This window comes from Furipterus horrens, unplaced genomic scaffold, assembly GCF_987537825.1.
Source record: "Furipterus horrens unplaced genomic scaffold, mFurHor1.1.pri manual_scaffold_2, whole genome shotgun sequence".
Classification (NCBI taxonomy): domain Eukaryota; kingdom Metazoa; phylum Chordata; class Mammalia; order Chiroptera; family Furipteridae; genus Furipterus; species Furipterus horrens.
The window spans coordinates 8,346,222-8,362,038 of record NW_028327172.1 but is presented as its reverse complement, the minus strand read 5'-3'; the positions used below and the strand labels follow the sequence as shown (position 1 = coordinate 8,362,038).

Genomic DNA, 15,817 nt, shown 5'->3' with positions numbered 1-15,817 from the left:
TTGGCTTCTTCTCTTAATTTATGTCTCAGCTGAAATGCCTCCTCTTCCCACAAACCCTCCCTGATCATCCTAAGTAGTTGCCTGGTGGGTTCTCAGCATCCTTTCTCTGCCACATTGTCCTGTCTTAACATCTTCAGAGCACATAATGCTCCTCCAACGACTGGTTTATCGTCCCCCAAGTAGAATAAAAATTTCATCGGGTGTTATCTTTTTTCTTTTTTAAGACTATTTCTTTAAAGTAATTTCAGACTTACAACAAAATCGAGGGGAAAATACAGAGATTTCCCATGTGCTCCCTGCCCACACACTAGCACAGCCTCCCCCATTATCAGCATCACTCACCAGAATGGTACATTTTCTTTTACCGAGGCTGAACCTCCATTGAAACATCATAATCACCCAAGAGTTCACTCCAGCTGTTGTACGTTTTATGGGTTTGGACAAATGTATCATGACATGTATCCATTATTATAATATCACACAGAGTATTTTCACGGCACTAATAGTCCTCTGTGCTCTCCCTGTTCTCCCCCACCCCCACCTCCTGATCTTTTTACTGCCTTCATAGTTCTGCCTTTTCCAGAATGTCATATAGTTTGAATCATACCATACGCAGCCTTTTCAGATCGGCTTCTTTTACTCAGTAATATGCATTTAAGTCTCCTCCATGTCTTTTCATGGCTTGAGAGTTCATTGCTTTTTAGGGTCACTATTCAGTTGTCTGGATGGACTACAATGTACCCATTCACCTAGTTAAGGACATCTTGGTTGCTTCCAAGTTTGGGCAATTATGAATAAAGCTGCTATAAACATTTGTGTGGATGTAAACTTTCAGTAAATACCAAGGAGCGTGATGACTGCTTGATTGTATGGTGAACAGCTGTTTAGTTTTGTAAGTATCTCATCAAATTGTCTTCCAAAATAGCTGCACCATTTTGCATTCCCACCAGCCATAAACGAGAGTTCCTGTTGCTCGACATCCTTGTTAGTATCTGGTATTGTCAGTGTCCTGGATTTTGGCCGTTCTAATAGGTGCGTCCCTGGTGACATGATGTGGAGCATTTTTTATACACTTCTTTGCCATCTGTATCTTCTTTGGTGAGGTATCTGTTCAGGTCTTTGGTCCATTTTCTTTCTTTCTTTTGAAGTATATTTTATTGGTTATATTGTTACAGTTGTTCCCATTTTTTCCCCCTTTGCTCCCCTCTGCCCAGTACCCCTTTTCCTCTAGCAATCCCACCCCAATTAGTTCATGTCCATGGGTTGTGCATATTAGTTCTTTGGCTTCATCTTTTCCTATATTATTCTTAACTTCCCCCTGTCTATTTTGTACCGACCAATTATGCTTCTTAATTGCTGCACCATTTCCCCATTTCTCCCCTTCCCCCTCCCAGCTGATAATCCTCCAAATGATCCCCATACCTATGATGTTGTTCCTATTCTGGTTTGCTTAGTTGGATTTTGTTTTTATTTTTTAGATTCAGCTGTTGATAGGTGTGAGTTTGTTGTCATTTTAATGTTCATAATTTTGATCTTCTTTTTCTTAAGTAAATCCCTTTGACATTTCACATAATAATGGCTTGGTGATGATGAACTCCTTTAGCTTTACCTTGTCTGGGAAGCACTTTATCTGCCCTTCCATTCTAAATGATAGCCTTGCTGGATAGAGTAATCTTGGTTGTAGGTCCTTGCTTTTCATCACTTTGAATACGTTTTGCCAGTCCCTTCTTATCTGCAAAGTTCCTTTTGAGAAATCAGCTGATAGTCTTATAGGCACCCCTTTGTAGGAAACTCTCTGCTTTTCTCTTGCTGCTTTTAAGATTCTCTCTTTATCTTTAACCATTGGCATTTTAATTATGATGTGTCTTGGTGTGGTCCTTTTTGGGTCTAGCTTGTTTGGGACTCTCTATGTTTCCTGGACTTGTATGAATATTTCCTTCGCCAAATTTGGATAGTTTTCCTTCATTATTTTCTCACATAGCTTTCAATTTCTTGCTCTTCCTCTTCTACTTCTGGCACCTCTATGATTTGGATATTGGCACATTTAAAGTTGCCCCAGAGGTTCCTAAGCCTCTCCTCATTTTTTTCAAGTCTCGTTTCCTCATTCTGTACTGGTTGACTGTTTTTTTTCTTCCTTATGTTCCAAATCATTGATTTGAACCCCGGTTTCCTTCCCTTCACCATTGGTTTTGTGTGGGTTTTCCTTTGTTTCACTTAGCATAGCCTTCACTTCTTTCCTTATGCATTTGCCGTACTCAACCATATCTGTCAAGCCTGTGAGCATCTTTATTACCAGTGTTTTTAACTCTATGTCTGTTAGGCTGGCTATCTCCTCATCACTTAGTTCTCCCACTGGAACTTTGATCCATTCCCCCTTTTCGGCCATACTTCTCTGTCTCTTCATCTTGACAGCCTCCTGTGTTTGTTTGCCTCTGTGTCTTAGGTAGAGATGTCGCACCTGTTACATTGTAAGGGGCGGAGCCTTAGGGATTCATCAGTACAGGGTGACCCATTTCACCTCGTTGTGGTGCTATATGTGGGGGGAGGGGTCTGAGAGGGAACAATGCCATTTGCTTAGCACTCGCCCCCTTTCCAGGCACTTCTCCCACTTCTATATGGGACTGGTGCCTCTCTAGCTATTACCCTGGCCTTGGTTCCCAGAGGGGTGGGTCTGCGAATATTCTAGGACCATGGGGACCCTTTAAACAAGCGGACTCTGTTGAGAGACCATCAGTTTCTTCCTTTGCCCCAACCCCCACTGGTTTGCACAATCAGAAGCAATGAGGCTTGATTTTCCCCAGCACTGGGACCGTGAGCTGCGCAGTCTGGTCTGGTGCTGGGAGTGCTCCCCAGGTGTCCCTCCTGACTTTTTTTAAGTGACTGACTGTGCTTTCTGCCGGCCTGCCGATGCCACCACCACCACACCTCGTCCTCTCCGCCCCTCCTACCTGTCTGGATGAGTATTTCTTCTTTATATCTTTGTTTGTTGGACTTCAACACAGCTTGATTTTATGGAACTTCTGGTTTCTAGTTTTGAGGTAGCTGTATTCCTTCTTAGTTGTGGAGGGAGATGTAGCGTGTCTGTCTAGGCCTCCATCTTGTCAGGAAGTGGCCCATTTTCTTTTTAAAGATTTTATTCACTTATTTTTTAGAGAGAGGGGAAAGGGTGGAGAAAGAGAGGGAGAGCAACATCAATGTGTGTGAGATACATCAATGGGTTGCCTCTTGCATTCCCCCAACTGGGGTCCTGGCCTGTAACCCAGGCATGTACCCTGCTGTGTAATTGAGCCGGTGAGCTTTTGGTTTGTAGGCCGGTGCTCAACCCACTGAGCCACACCAGCCAGGGCCGGCCTATTTTTTATTTGGGTTGTTTTCTATTGAATTTTAAGAGTTCTTTGCTTATTCCGCAAAACACCCCTTTATGTGATGTGCCTTTTTGTTGCAAATATTTTCTTCCAGTCTGCGGCTAGTTTTTTAATTGTCTTGATGTTGTCTTTTGCAGAGCAGAATTTTTAATTTTAACAAAATCCAGCTATCAATTACTTATTTCATGGATCATCTCTTTGGTGTCATATCTACACACCCACGGATATGTAGATTTCCCCCTTTCTTCTAGAATTTTATATTTTGATGTTCTCCATTTAGGTGTATGATCCATTTTTAGTTAAATTTTGCAAAGGCTATAAAGTCTGTGTCTAGATTCATTTCCTACACATGGATGTCCAGTTGTGCCAGCACCATTTGTTTAAGAGACTTGTCTAACTCTCACTGTTTTATGTCCTGTGACTGCCCAGTGCTTGGCAAACAGTAAGTGCTCAATAAACATTGACTAAATAAGTGAATGGGAAGAGTGTCCCAAGCCAAGATTTGTAAGACTAGCATCAGAAAGGCTAACAGCTAACATGAATGGGATCTTGTAAAAGCTATAGAGACCACCCAAAACAGGGCTGTAAAAATTTTATGTCGGGTAAGAAGCCACACTGCGGCAGATGGGACAAGCTTCTGTCTGCAGGGTGATGGCGAGAGAGTGAAGCTCTCCACCCAGCCTTCTGTTTCAGTCCCTTCAGTCAAGGACAAGTGCTCTGGATGAAGTGACCAGAGACTGGGGCCTCCCACTCTCTCCCAGGTAGGCCATCTCAGCTGACTCCACCTGTGTGGAGGAAGCTCAAGATCACCAGGGTGTGCTGACAGAGTGAGTGTCATATCAGACACAGCTCTGTCCTCTCTTGGCAGGGTGCCAGGGTGGTGAATAGGACACATGCCATCCCAGAGAGCTGAGCCTTGCAAATGAGAGTGCTGAGCCGCTGTCAATGACCTTCAGGGTGTGGTAGATGAAGGGAAAGTCCCTTATAACAGTGTGGCCTGCAGAGGAAAGCACCAAGGTCAAAAGAAGCACGGTTTCTTTTTTTCTGTCCAGTCTCTGTCCCCAAGGTGTGTGGGGTCAGGAACTAAGGTGAAGTGACAAGGGAAAGTCCTGGGGACCTGCTTAGTTGAGGAGACCATAGGGGCAATTTGTGTCTTGTAGGTAGAGAAAGTAGCATTTAGAAGATTGATGTGACTGTCACCCAGGCATGACTTGAACATTGATTATCAGTGTCGGGGGCTGGAGAACAGGATTTCAGTACTGAGGAGACCCAAAGCTGGTGGCCTGTGACCACAACCCACAAGCATATGTGGTCTGGCTCAAGCAGCATTTGGCCACATGGTGCGAAGTGTGTGTTCTTGCCTTTGTTATTGTTTTTTAATTTAAAAAATTGTGTATATTCAGTTATCTCCTTATAAATTCAGAAATGGTCACATAAAACTTGAGATGTCTGGCTGCTCTTGAAACCGTAGTAATTCCGGCGACTCTGGGCCAGAAAGCTCACACGGCAGCCTCCTCGTCTACTGCAGTGATGGGCTGACATGGCCCTGCAGATGCCTCGGGTGGAGGCTGGTGGCAGGAGCCTTCTCACCTGCACATCTGGCTGCAGCTGCCAGTGCATGTGAGAAACACAGAGTCTGCACTGTCAGCAGCATTCGGGGAGGGATCAAGCCAGGGCTGTCTGGTGGACATGGCTGCTCCCAGGTGCTCCTGACAGTACTCTGCCAGGCCAGGTGAGAGATGTCAGGCGTGGGAAGTCCCAAAGTGGGCCTTACTGAACCTCTCAGGACCCCAGCCCCACCTTGGAAAACCCAGCACAATTATTTACATGATTGGAAAAGAAAGCAGTGATGCCTTACAGCAAGGTTTGTTCTGCTGGGGACCTCTCTCCTTGGTTCACAGATGGCCATTTATTTCTGTATTCACATGGTTTTTCCTTTATATATATCTATGTCCTAATTTCTTCTTTAAAGACATTTCTGTTAAAGAATAGTGCATACAATATTGTGTTGGTTACTGTGTACAGCATAGTGATTTAACACTTATGAATCATCTAATGTGATCACCATGATGAGCCCGGTGACCATATGTCACTGTGCAAAGTAGTTACAACCCACCCCAATGTTCATTGCAGCATTACTTATAATAACCAAGTTAAGGAAGCAACCTAGGTGCCCCCTGGTAGACAATAGAAGGATGGATAAAGAAGATGTGATATATATATATATAGTCTGTTCAGAAAAACTGCAGCCATTGTTGATACAATGAGAACGGTTTGCAAAACATCGATGTAACCTGGCAGCCAAGGCGAGCGGGCTGGAATGCGCTTGCGTGAACAATGATGACTTCACTGTACTAGTTGGTGGGGGTGGTAGACGCCATTGACTGAGCAGGTGTACTGTGTGGCCGTCACATTCAAAATGACTGAGTGAGTAGAGCAACGAATCTGCATCACATTTTTCATTAAATTTGAACATTCTTCCATGGAAACTATTCAGATGACTAAGAAGACTGAGCATCTGGTTATGGCAGCTTATGGGCATCTAGTGATTGGCAGCTTGATCAAGACAATGTGCCCGCTCATGCATCACGTCTCGTGCAGAGTTTTTTAGGCAAACATCCAATCACCCAGGTGACTCAGCCCCACTACAGCCCAGATTTGGCGCCCTGCGACTTCTGGCTTTTCCCAAAACTAAAATCTCCTTTGAAAGGGAAGAGATTTTAGACCATCGAAGGGATTCAAGAAAATACAACAGGGCAGCTGATGGCGATTGAGAGAACTGTGTGAGGTCCCAAGGTGCCTACTTTGAAGGGGTCTGGGGTGTCATTGTCCTGTGTACAGTGTTTCTTGAATCTTGCATCTTCTTCAATAAATATCTCAATTTTTCATATTACATGGCTGGATATCTTCTGGACAGACAATACACACACACACATATACACATACACACATATAACGGAATGTTATTTAGCAATAAAAAAGAATGAAGTCCTGCCATACTTAACATGGGTGGACCTAGAGGGTATTATACTAAGGGAAATAAGTCAGACAAAGAACATACCATATGATTTCACTTACATGTGAAATCTAAAAAGACAAAACACAAGTCTATCTGTCTTTCTTGGACCATTCAGATGTGTGTCTCTTAGGACTCTGCTCATCAGCAGACCTCCTGATGGCCATCTTACCCTGGCCTGAGGTTTGGTCACCTGTGCTTATAAACTACATGCTCCTTGAGGGCAGGGTGGTTGTTCAGTCACCGTCCACGGAGCCCATTGCAGAGTTCTTTACATGGATGGCTCTCAAAGTGACAGCTGAATGTCCCTGGCTGGTGTAGTTCAGCTGGTTGGAGAGTCCTCCCATAAATCGAAAGGTTGTGGGTTCAATTCCCGATCAGGGCACATACCTGGGTTGCAGGTTCGGTTCCCAGTCAGGGCACGTACAGGAGACAACCAATCAAGTTTCTCTTTTGTATCAATGTTTCGCGCTCCCTCTCTCTCTCTCCCTCCCGTCCCCTCTAAAGTCAATAAGCATGTTCTCAGGTGAGGATAAAAAAAAAAAAAAAGTGTTAGTTGAATGAAATTAGATTTGGAGGCTGGAGGCACCTGTCTGCCACCTGTGCTACCAGAGACCTTCCACAAGAGGGCAGCCTCAGCTGATGCCACCACCTTTCCTACCCTGCAGGGATGGGCAGGGCTTAGGTGGGAGGAGCCTGGCCCTCCATGGCTCCTCAACTCCTTCAAGGGTTCTGCTTGGAGAACCAAATTGAGTGACCTGATTTCTTCGTTCCCTCACCGACACATCTGCAGCATCCACTGTAGACCCCACAGGGAGGGAGTGCGTGGTGAATTAAACATGCTTGATCCTCGCCTTGTGCCCAGTGTTCAGTGCAGCCCAACTGGACATCAGTGTTTCCTAACCAGTGTCGGGTATTCTGCGTCCCCATGTTCCCCCTCTACGCCTTCTGGCCCAGAGGCCTCCACCATCCCCACCTGTTGAAAGGCCACTCATCCTTCTGGGCCCAGGTCCCATGCCTGACCCCCTCAGAAGAATGACTGCCCAGCCTGGGACCCAGTAGTGGGGGGTGGGAGGGTCACAGGCCTCTGCAGTGCCATCTCCAGAGATGGCTTCAGCCTGCAAAGGAGGTGAGGGAAGAACCATCTCTGCGGCCCTTCCCGATTTAAGATTCTGTAATGGACATTGGAGGCTCTCCCTTGCAGAAGAAGTGCCAGGCCACACCATCCTTCTTCCCAGCCATCACTGCACCCAAGGACCAGGTAACCCTTGGGATTTGATCCCATGAGAGCTGGATTCCATGGAATGGGACAGACAGTGAGCCCCTCCTTCACTTTTCCAACATCTATTGATTGAACATCTACCATGCATCAGGTCTCCAAAAACGAGGCTTCTCTCCCCATTCCCTTTTCCTTGGGGTGGGGGGGTGTCTCATTGTGACTCTTGGGATTCACCCAGACTCAGTGGGCTCACAGCAGAGGCACCTGGGCTCTCCCTACCAGCCTGGCTTCCTGGAGACCAAAACCACAAGTAGAGCACAGAGATGTGAGAGACACTCACAGGCTGGGTTTGCCCGCATGCGTACAAGAGCGCTTTCTCTTGCAAAGAGGAAGATAGAAACAAGATCGGCAAAGGACAGAGCAGGTGTGAGGGATACTCAGCAACCGTGTCCACTTCCTGGCCCTAGTAGGATGGCTTTTCCCGCCGGCAGACACACATAGCAGTCAGAGATGGCACCAGGCATGTGGTTCTTCTTCGCGATCGCTGGATGGCAGATGGCAGCCCTCTCAGGTAGCCCCTCTTTCCTACCTCTGGTCACTCCTGCTGGAGGACTTGAGTCGTGGCTGATTGGCCCGTTTTCTGGTTGTTTTCTCACACTCACCTTTCTGGAGCCTTTTAGCCAAGACTGTACTCTGGTACCAGGGAGGCCCCAGCTGTGCCAACGGCCGTCAGGGCCCAGAGAGGGTGTGGGAACTTGGCTGGGTGGGTGGCTGGGAGGGGGCTGGGCGCTGGGCTGTCCCTGGACAGAACTGAGAGGGCACCTGAGGCTGAGATCAAGAACCTGTGGGCTCTTGCCTATGGGCTCCCAGTTGCAGGCTCCAGAACTTCCCCATTCCCTAGTTCCTGCCGACTCTCAGGAAGGGGCCGTTCTTCTCCCAAAGAGACAGAACCACTGGTGATTGTACTTTCAGCCCCAGAACCAGGACTCTGGGCTCACCAGGCTTGCGCCGCTCACAGTAGAGGTGTCTGGAAGCAGGACTCTGGAAGCCAAGGGGCGTTGAGGACAGCTGGTCGCTGGTGGCTCTGGCACAAGCACGTGGGGCAGTTTAAGACACAAACAGACAGGAAGGTTCTTGAGGACCACCTCCCTTTCCTCCTGAGCTCATGACCTGGGCCGGGGTATCAGGTGGTCAGAAGGTCTGGGTGCTGGCTTGTGCTGAATGTGGGTCCAAGCTGGCAGGAGCTGCACAGGGGCCCAGAAATGCAAGAGATCCTGCCGTGGCTGGGCCCTCACATTTGGGGTTCGGGAAACTGATGTGGAAACAGAATTCTGGGCCGAGGGAGTCTGGGTCCACCTGGCAGTGGGGGTGGCAAGTGCATTCAGTTTGGTATGAGGGAGACTCAGGAAGACCCATCCGGAGGGCCATCTGAGACAGCTGGGAGGACTGGGAACACTGGGGGAGCTCTGAGGGACCCTCTTTTCTCTGCCTCTACCACGTGCTCCGAACCTCCTGACCTCTCACTGTTTAGCTCTGGGAGCCGGAACGGGAGTGCCTTCAGTCCCACGCGGGCCGCCCTGGCCTCTCGATGTACCAGGCGCATCAGGAGCACGGCCACCTTCGGCCCTGAGCTGAGACCGGCAGACAGTCAGAGTGCACCCCTTCCTCCCCACCTTCGCTGTTCCTACTCTCTGTTCCTCTCCCTGCGGCCCAGCCGCTGGCTTTGGCTCCTAGTGCAGTCTGAGTCTGCAAAGTCTGTTAGCCGGCCCCTGGGCCTGCAGAACTGACCTTGAACTGCACCTGGAGGGAGGCAGGAACTCGGGGCCTGGGCAGAGCTCAGGACAGTGGAGTGAGGGGGTCTCTGGAGCCACGTTCCTGGCACTTCAGTGCTCCTAGTCTCATCCTGACACTCCTGCCCGACCTACTCCCCGCCCAGGGCGGTCCGTGATTTACTGCATGCTTTTAAAACTGCATTTATATTCAATTGACTCACCTGTTACTAAAACAAGTTTAGTTTTGAAAGGAAACTGTATCACTATTACAAATGGAAAATTGGCGTCATCTGCCATAAGTAAAGGTAAAAAAAGCAAAAAAAATAAACAGTGGCGAGAAACAATTTCTCTTACATGCTCACAAAAAGTGGAGAGAATGTAAAAGCCCTTGAGCCTGAAGCCTGCGCCTTGCCGTCCCTGATTAAGGGAAGCTGAGGGGAATGACAAAGACGTCTGGCTTCAAGTTGTTGCTTTTTTCTTGACTTTTCAGGGGAGCTGAAAGCAGTTTGAGCAGGGAACAGTTTGCTCACTCTCTGATTTAATGGCATTCAATGGTGCTTCCTTAAATCCTCCTAAGGGTCCCCGGTGGTATAATATATGTCCTACTGCTGAGAAATATGGTCCAGCAGGAAGGGCATTGCAGGCAGACACTGCGCACCAAAGCCCCCCAGGAGTGGAGGAGGCACCGAGGGAGCCTCTTGTGTGGCCAGAGTGAGCTGACGTGGGGGTGACTGTGACCCAGGCCCCCCTGAGTGGTTCTTCCCATCCGCCCTGGTCCAGCAGGCCCGAACTCTAACAGGATGGGCCCAGATCTGCGTGTGGGTATCTCCTTGGCCAGATCGGTGTGTTGGGCAGACCAGGTTGGGGGAAGGAGATTAGGACCTCGAAGGAGGAAAAAGCAAAAGGAAAGAAGTGAAATTAATGGAGAGGAGTGAGGGAAGGGAGCCGGGAGAACGAGGCCCATGAGGAAGTCTCAGGGCCTGCAGCCCAAGAGCGGCAGCATGTGCAGCCTGGTGGGGCTACCAGACCAGGCCCTGGGGTCACGAACAGCTGGAACCTGGCTCTCTGGGGCCCTGGCAGACCTGGCCATGGCAGCAGGTGCCGAGCAGGACCCCTTACAGTCCCAGCTCAAGGCTCCATTCCAGGCCGCACTCAGCTAGCCTGGGGCCTGGGTTGCCTCATCAGACCTTGGTTTGTGCTGTCGAATGACCAGGGCAGACCGAGGCCTAAAGAGCCATGCTTTCCAGTTCTTTGCTGGTGTTCCCTCCCGTTCTGTGCCTCAGTTTCCTAATCAGCCAACTGGGGATGAAGAGGCAGAGGGAACGTACTATACAAGCCCATGATGACTAGGGCAGATGGGGTGGGGTCAGGAGGCTGGAGGCATCTGCCCGGTCCTGGCCTCCGGATCACCATGTGTTCCATCTCTACCCTGGACCTCGGTATTCCAGTCGGTGGAATGGGGTGCTGTGGGCAGACAACCCCTAAGGGCTCAGTAAGATCAGACCTCTCTGTGCAATGTGGTAGCAAAGAACCAGGCCTTTCGTGCCAGGCGGGGCTGAGGTGGGTGATTAGCGTCGTCTGGGCTGCGGCTGGTGATGTCCCCAAGGGCTGCTGATGGGCCCTAAAAAGGCTATTTGTGGCTTCTTAAAGTAATAATTTTTTTAAATCTATTTTTCCTTAACTTAGAAATTGAATATCCAAATTTCATCTTACATATAAGTCCAGTATTTTTAACAATGATTCTCAAGGAGTCTTTGATTAGTATTTCAGTAAATCAGGTTGAACAGAATAAGCTTCCTTAAATAATAAATACCAAGTATACAGGCAGCTGATGACATTCCTTCAGATCTTTGCTGTCCCATGCAGCGGCCTCTGAATGTGCACTGGAAATGCAGTGTCTGCACCGAGATGTGCTGGATGCATGAAATGCACAGCAGATTTTAGAGATGTGTTAAAAAAAAAATAGAAAGTATACTGCTAATAACTTTTATAGGAATTACATGTGGAAATGATAATATTTTGGATATGTTGAGTTAAATTAGTTTTACTACAATTGTGTTAACCTATTTCTTTTTAAAATGTGGCTACTAGAAAATTTAAAATGACTTGCAAGGTGGAGCAAAAGTGGGTTTACAGTTGTTCATATGGAAAGTAACACAATAATAAATAATAATATGAAAATAAACCTTGTTTTGCATACTCACAACTGTAAACCTACATTTGCCCCACCCTGTATACATGCCCATTATCTTTATATAGAATAGATATTCTAAACTATATTTACAAATTTAATAAATTTGGTTTTCTAGTAAATGCTTCAAATACCACTAAGAAACAAAACTTTCCCAAGGCTTTCAATGCTTTGATCTATAAAACTAACTTATGAACTAAGTGCATAGTAAGTTCACTTAAATAGTCTAATAATGTTTACAGACATTGTCAAATCCTCTTACATGTTCACCTGAACATTTCAACTACCATCAATTAACTTGATCACACGTGTGAGAAACTCTAGCGGGCACCTGTTCTTAAACATCACAAATGCAGGACTTTGTACATGAACATGCAAAGCTTCACCCCACTTTCACTTAACACTCGTGTGCAAATACTAAGGGTTTTTGTTCCTTTCATCTCTGTTTTTAAAATTTGAATTATCCTAAGCTTGAAAGTCACTTGCCGGGAGAGCACGGTATTGCCGGTGACTTGGGTGATCTGGGGCTGGTTGGCGCTTCCTTCTCAGCGGACTGAGATGAGCTGAGGTCAGCTTTTTGTTGCCAAAATATAAGGTATAACTGTGTTGCTGATGGATCTACAGTGCCCTTTATGAGATCCCGTGTCCTCCAGTTGGGCTGGTCCCTTGACCCATGACCTCTGGATCCAAGTCATACAACCTAATTCTCTAGGTTTGCCCCCCCACACACACACACACATGCGCCACTTAATTGGATTAAATTAAACCAAGTGTTCACTATTTTTTCACATCCTCCCTGCCTGGCAATATAAATAACATATGACAGGCATCTGCATATTCTTTTGGCTTAGTCTGGCTTTCTGGCCACGGGTCAATGACTGGTGGGGACAGATAGCATGGCTGTCTGCAGCAGTGACATGGAACAAGGCAGCTGGTGCATTGGGGCTGGCACATTTAGCTAAATGTAGGTGATTACAGAGGGATCTAGAATGAGGGAGAAATACGGCCCACGGCCTGCTCAGCCACGCCGGCCTCATTTTCTCATAGGAACACTCAGCAATGAAACTGCTCTCCCAGGTGTTGAATTCAGAGGCTGAAGAATCAGCCTTCCCCCCTGAGACAAAAAGGAATAAGCAAGTGGCCCCAACTGAGCCTTTGAGACCAGAGCTTGGAGGAAAAGACCAGCCCAGTATGGGGCCACCTTGCCTTGGCCTGGACCACAGGCCTGAAAACACCAGCTCACACCCCCGCCAGGTGCTCCGGTCTCCACTGAGCAGACTGTGGTGGGGCTGGAATCCCAGGTCACCTCCTTCCCCGGACACAGTGTCCCCAGTCCCTCCATCCCACCCCCAGCAACGGCCCCAGGCTGGGGGGGAGGGGGAGTTCCCCACATTTGCTAGAGCTGCCACCCACCTGACAATTTACTTAATACTGTTTCCTAATTGATTTTAAAGTGAAAACACATTTATTTTTAGAGGAAGAAAAAGCGCTTTGTATTGCTCCTTTAACTATAAAGCCATTGCAGATCACCTTGATGGCAGTAATGGTGAAAACAATCATAATGGAAATAAAACCATGTCATTCGGGTTCTGGCCAGATGCTGGCTGCTTTCCCTGTGCTCAGAGGGGAGGGTCATGGTGTCAGAGAGGCAGTAAGGACCAGCCCGCTGGGAGACTGTCTCCTCCAAGTAACGCTGTGGGATTCAGCGCCTTGTCGGTGACCGCCTACGCTGTCTCTCCAGCCTTTGGGTACGTGCCCCACACTCGGGAAACACTGGTCCAGGGAAAGGACGATGGGGGTGGGCAGTCACCCCCATGCCTGACAGAGCCCGGGGAAGCTGCCTGCTCACCTTCCCCGGGGATACTCTGGACCCGATAACCCCATATCAGGCTGTCCACAGGCACCCTGGGCAGGCCCTGGATCTTCCTGGGGAGCCTTGAAGTTGGGGATGGTGCCCAAACTCAGGTCCTCTGATTCAGCTCAGGGAAACTGAGCCCCAGCTGCAGGGGGAAGGAGGAGTCTTGAGGTGGGGTGAGGTGGAGAAGGGAATTTTGGAATTCACTCTGGCTTGGCTTGCTGAGTCATCTTGGACAAGTTCCTTCCTTTTGGTGACCCTGGTTTCCTTGCTGCAAAAATGAGCAAACTGAACACTAAAGACCCAGCCTCAAAACCCTGGTCCTCTGTGTCTGTTCCGAGGCTTTGGTGGGGTGGAGCAGATCTGCTAGAAACTAACCCTCGGCGTCAGGCAGGCTCAGGTTCCCAATCCCAGCTCCGGGTGGCCCAGGTTAGCTTCTCTGGGCATGTGCACTATAGATCAGAACACCCAGCTCCCCAAGGTGTGAGAGCTAATTTAGATAATGCATCTGAAAATACCTGAATGTAGGTAGCAGTGCTCCAAAATGTTAGCTTATAAATGTCACACAGCAAAGACAAATATCTCGTATGTGGGGCTGCAGGATTAGTGGTTAACATGACCCCGTTTGCACGATGAGCTCATCTGCCCACATGACAACCCCATTGTACGGATGAGAAAACTGAGGTTTGGCGAGGCTGAGAGACCCGTCTAAAGTCTGTAGCTAGTAAATGGCAGGACTTGAGCTTAGGACTCCTGAGGGGCAGCTCAGTGCTCTTTCCACTGAAGAAAGTGGCCTGGCTTGTCTCCCGGCTGCTGTCCTCGGGGCTCCATCCAAGTGTGAGGCATTTTGTCCCGATGCTATAGTCCCGGGCTTGTGGCCTCACCGCTGCATCCAGGGACAACCCTCAGGGGCCTCTAGGGTCCTGCGGACCCTTGGGAGACTTGTCAGGGACAGATGGGATCAAAAGTGGCTGCCTCCGTCACCATGGCCCAACCTCAGAGGGCTTGCTGCACGCTAACCTTCCCCACGGTGGCCGGGAATGAACAATGGTCAAGTTGAAGAGCCACCACGTGCCAAGGAGGACTTGCCGGGCAGGGTGTCTAGTCCCATTTATTTAGCACCTGCTGCGCCAGCCCCTGTGCTGGCACTGAGATTCGAAGCTCTGTCCTTGAACACTTTCCGTGTTGGGAGGGAGGTGGTAAATCACACTGGGGTCAGCCTGGGGTGGGTGTGACCCCAGGTGCCATCCACCGTGCATTGCAGGGGATCTACCCACCTCCAAGGATTAGCTGTGCTCATCCTGTCCCACCTGGACATCAGGCAATCATCCTACTTCATGGGAGGGGAAACTGAGGTTCAGAAAGTTTTATACAGTGGTAACTCGGTCCTCATTATTAACTCGTTCAGGAACTCGTGTTGAGTGCCTGAACTGACAAGTACTGAACCGTTCATCAACTCCTGGGAGACTGACAGTTCACCTCTGTTCCATCGTGAGAGCAGGGCGCCCAGTGGCGAGCAGGCACCCAGGGCTGAGACATTTTTTCCTCGTCCAAATGTGAGGTGACCAGGGCTTGACGAGTTCTGAAGCCGACGAGTACCGAGGTAGGGCTATATTTTGTTCCAGGCTGGCGGCTGGCGCTGAGCCTAGGTCCTTGTCTGTCTCCACATTCTCCATTGCTGGGCTGCACTGTCTCCAGGAGCAGGGAGTCAGGGGAGGGGGATGCGGGGCTGCTTCCCAGAGAGGGAGTTGCCACGGTCAGGGGAGCTGAGACAGAAGGCTTGGCTCACAGAGAAGGACGGCAACGCATCCTGGGCACAAAGACACTAAAAAATAATGCATGCGGAAGCCAGTGAGGTCCTCGTGCTGTGCAATATCAGTTTCCCAGCTTCAGCGATTTACCCTAGTTACATCCTGTGTCACTGGCGGGATGACGGGGCATGGGACTTTTCTGGGCTATTTTCACATCTTCTTGTGAGTCTATAATTTCAGAATAAAAGACTAGGAGGGGAAAAGGCGTTTTAGGCCAAAGGATCCATTTGAGCAGCAGCCTGGAGGCAAGACAGGCAAGGTGACAGTCCCCAAAAGGGCTTCCCTGGCTGCAGGCAGTTGCAACCAGCCAGCCCTGCTGGTCCCACAGGGCCTGTCAGGCGGGTGGGACCCCCCCCGCCCCCCCCAGTTCCCAATGTTGCTGAGATCCAGGCTGCTTGCTTTGTCCTGACTTACCCAGACTGGTGGTCATGGGGGTTCAAGGAGCTAAAACTCATGGGGTCACCAAACACAGTGACAAGCCTGTACAAGGAGAATGTGCCAGCTGTGTTGACAAATGTGAGCCAGGCAAACACAAGGACAGTGGCCTCTCGGGCAGCACCTGGTAAATGAGTAAACCTGTCTCCTCTC

The 15,817-nt window shown here is 48.9% G+C and overlaps 1 protein-coding gene across 1 annotated transcript in view; it reads left to right on the top strand.

Annotated features, from left to right (window-relative positions):
* Positions 1 to 7,975: 7,975 nt before the first annotated feature.
* The window catches only part of CD6 (CD6 molecule), a 36,341-nt gene continuing 28,499 nt past the window's right edge, over positions 7,976 to 15,817 (top strand). The window contains exon 1 of the mRNA XM_090260773.1: positions 7,976 to 8,171. Within this exon, the coding sequence (XP_090116899.1) occupies positions 8,111 to 8,171 (61 nt within the window). The 5' untranslated portion in view covers positions 7,976 to 8,110. The remainder of the gene's footprint in view (positions 8,172 to 15,817) is intronic.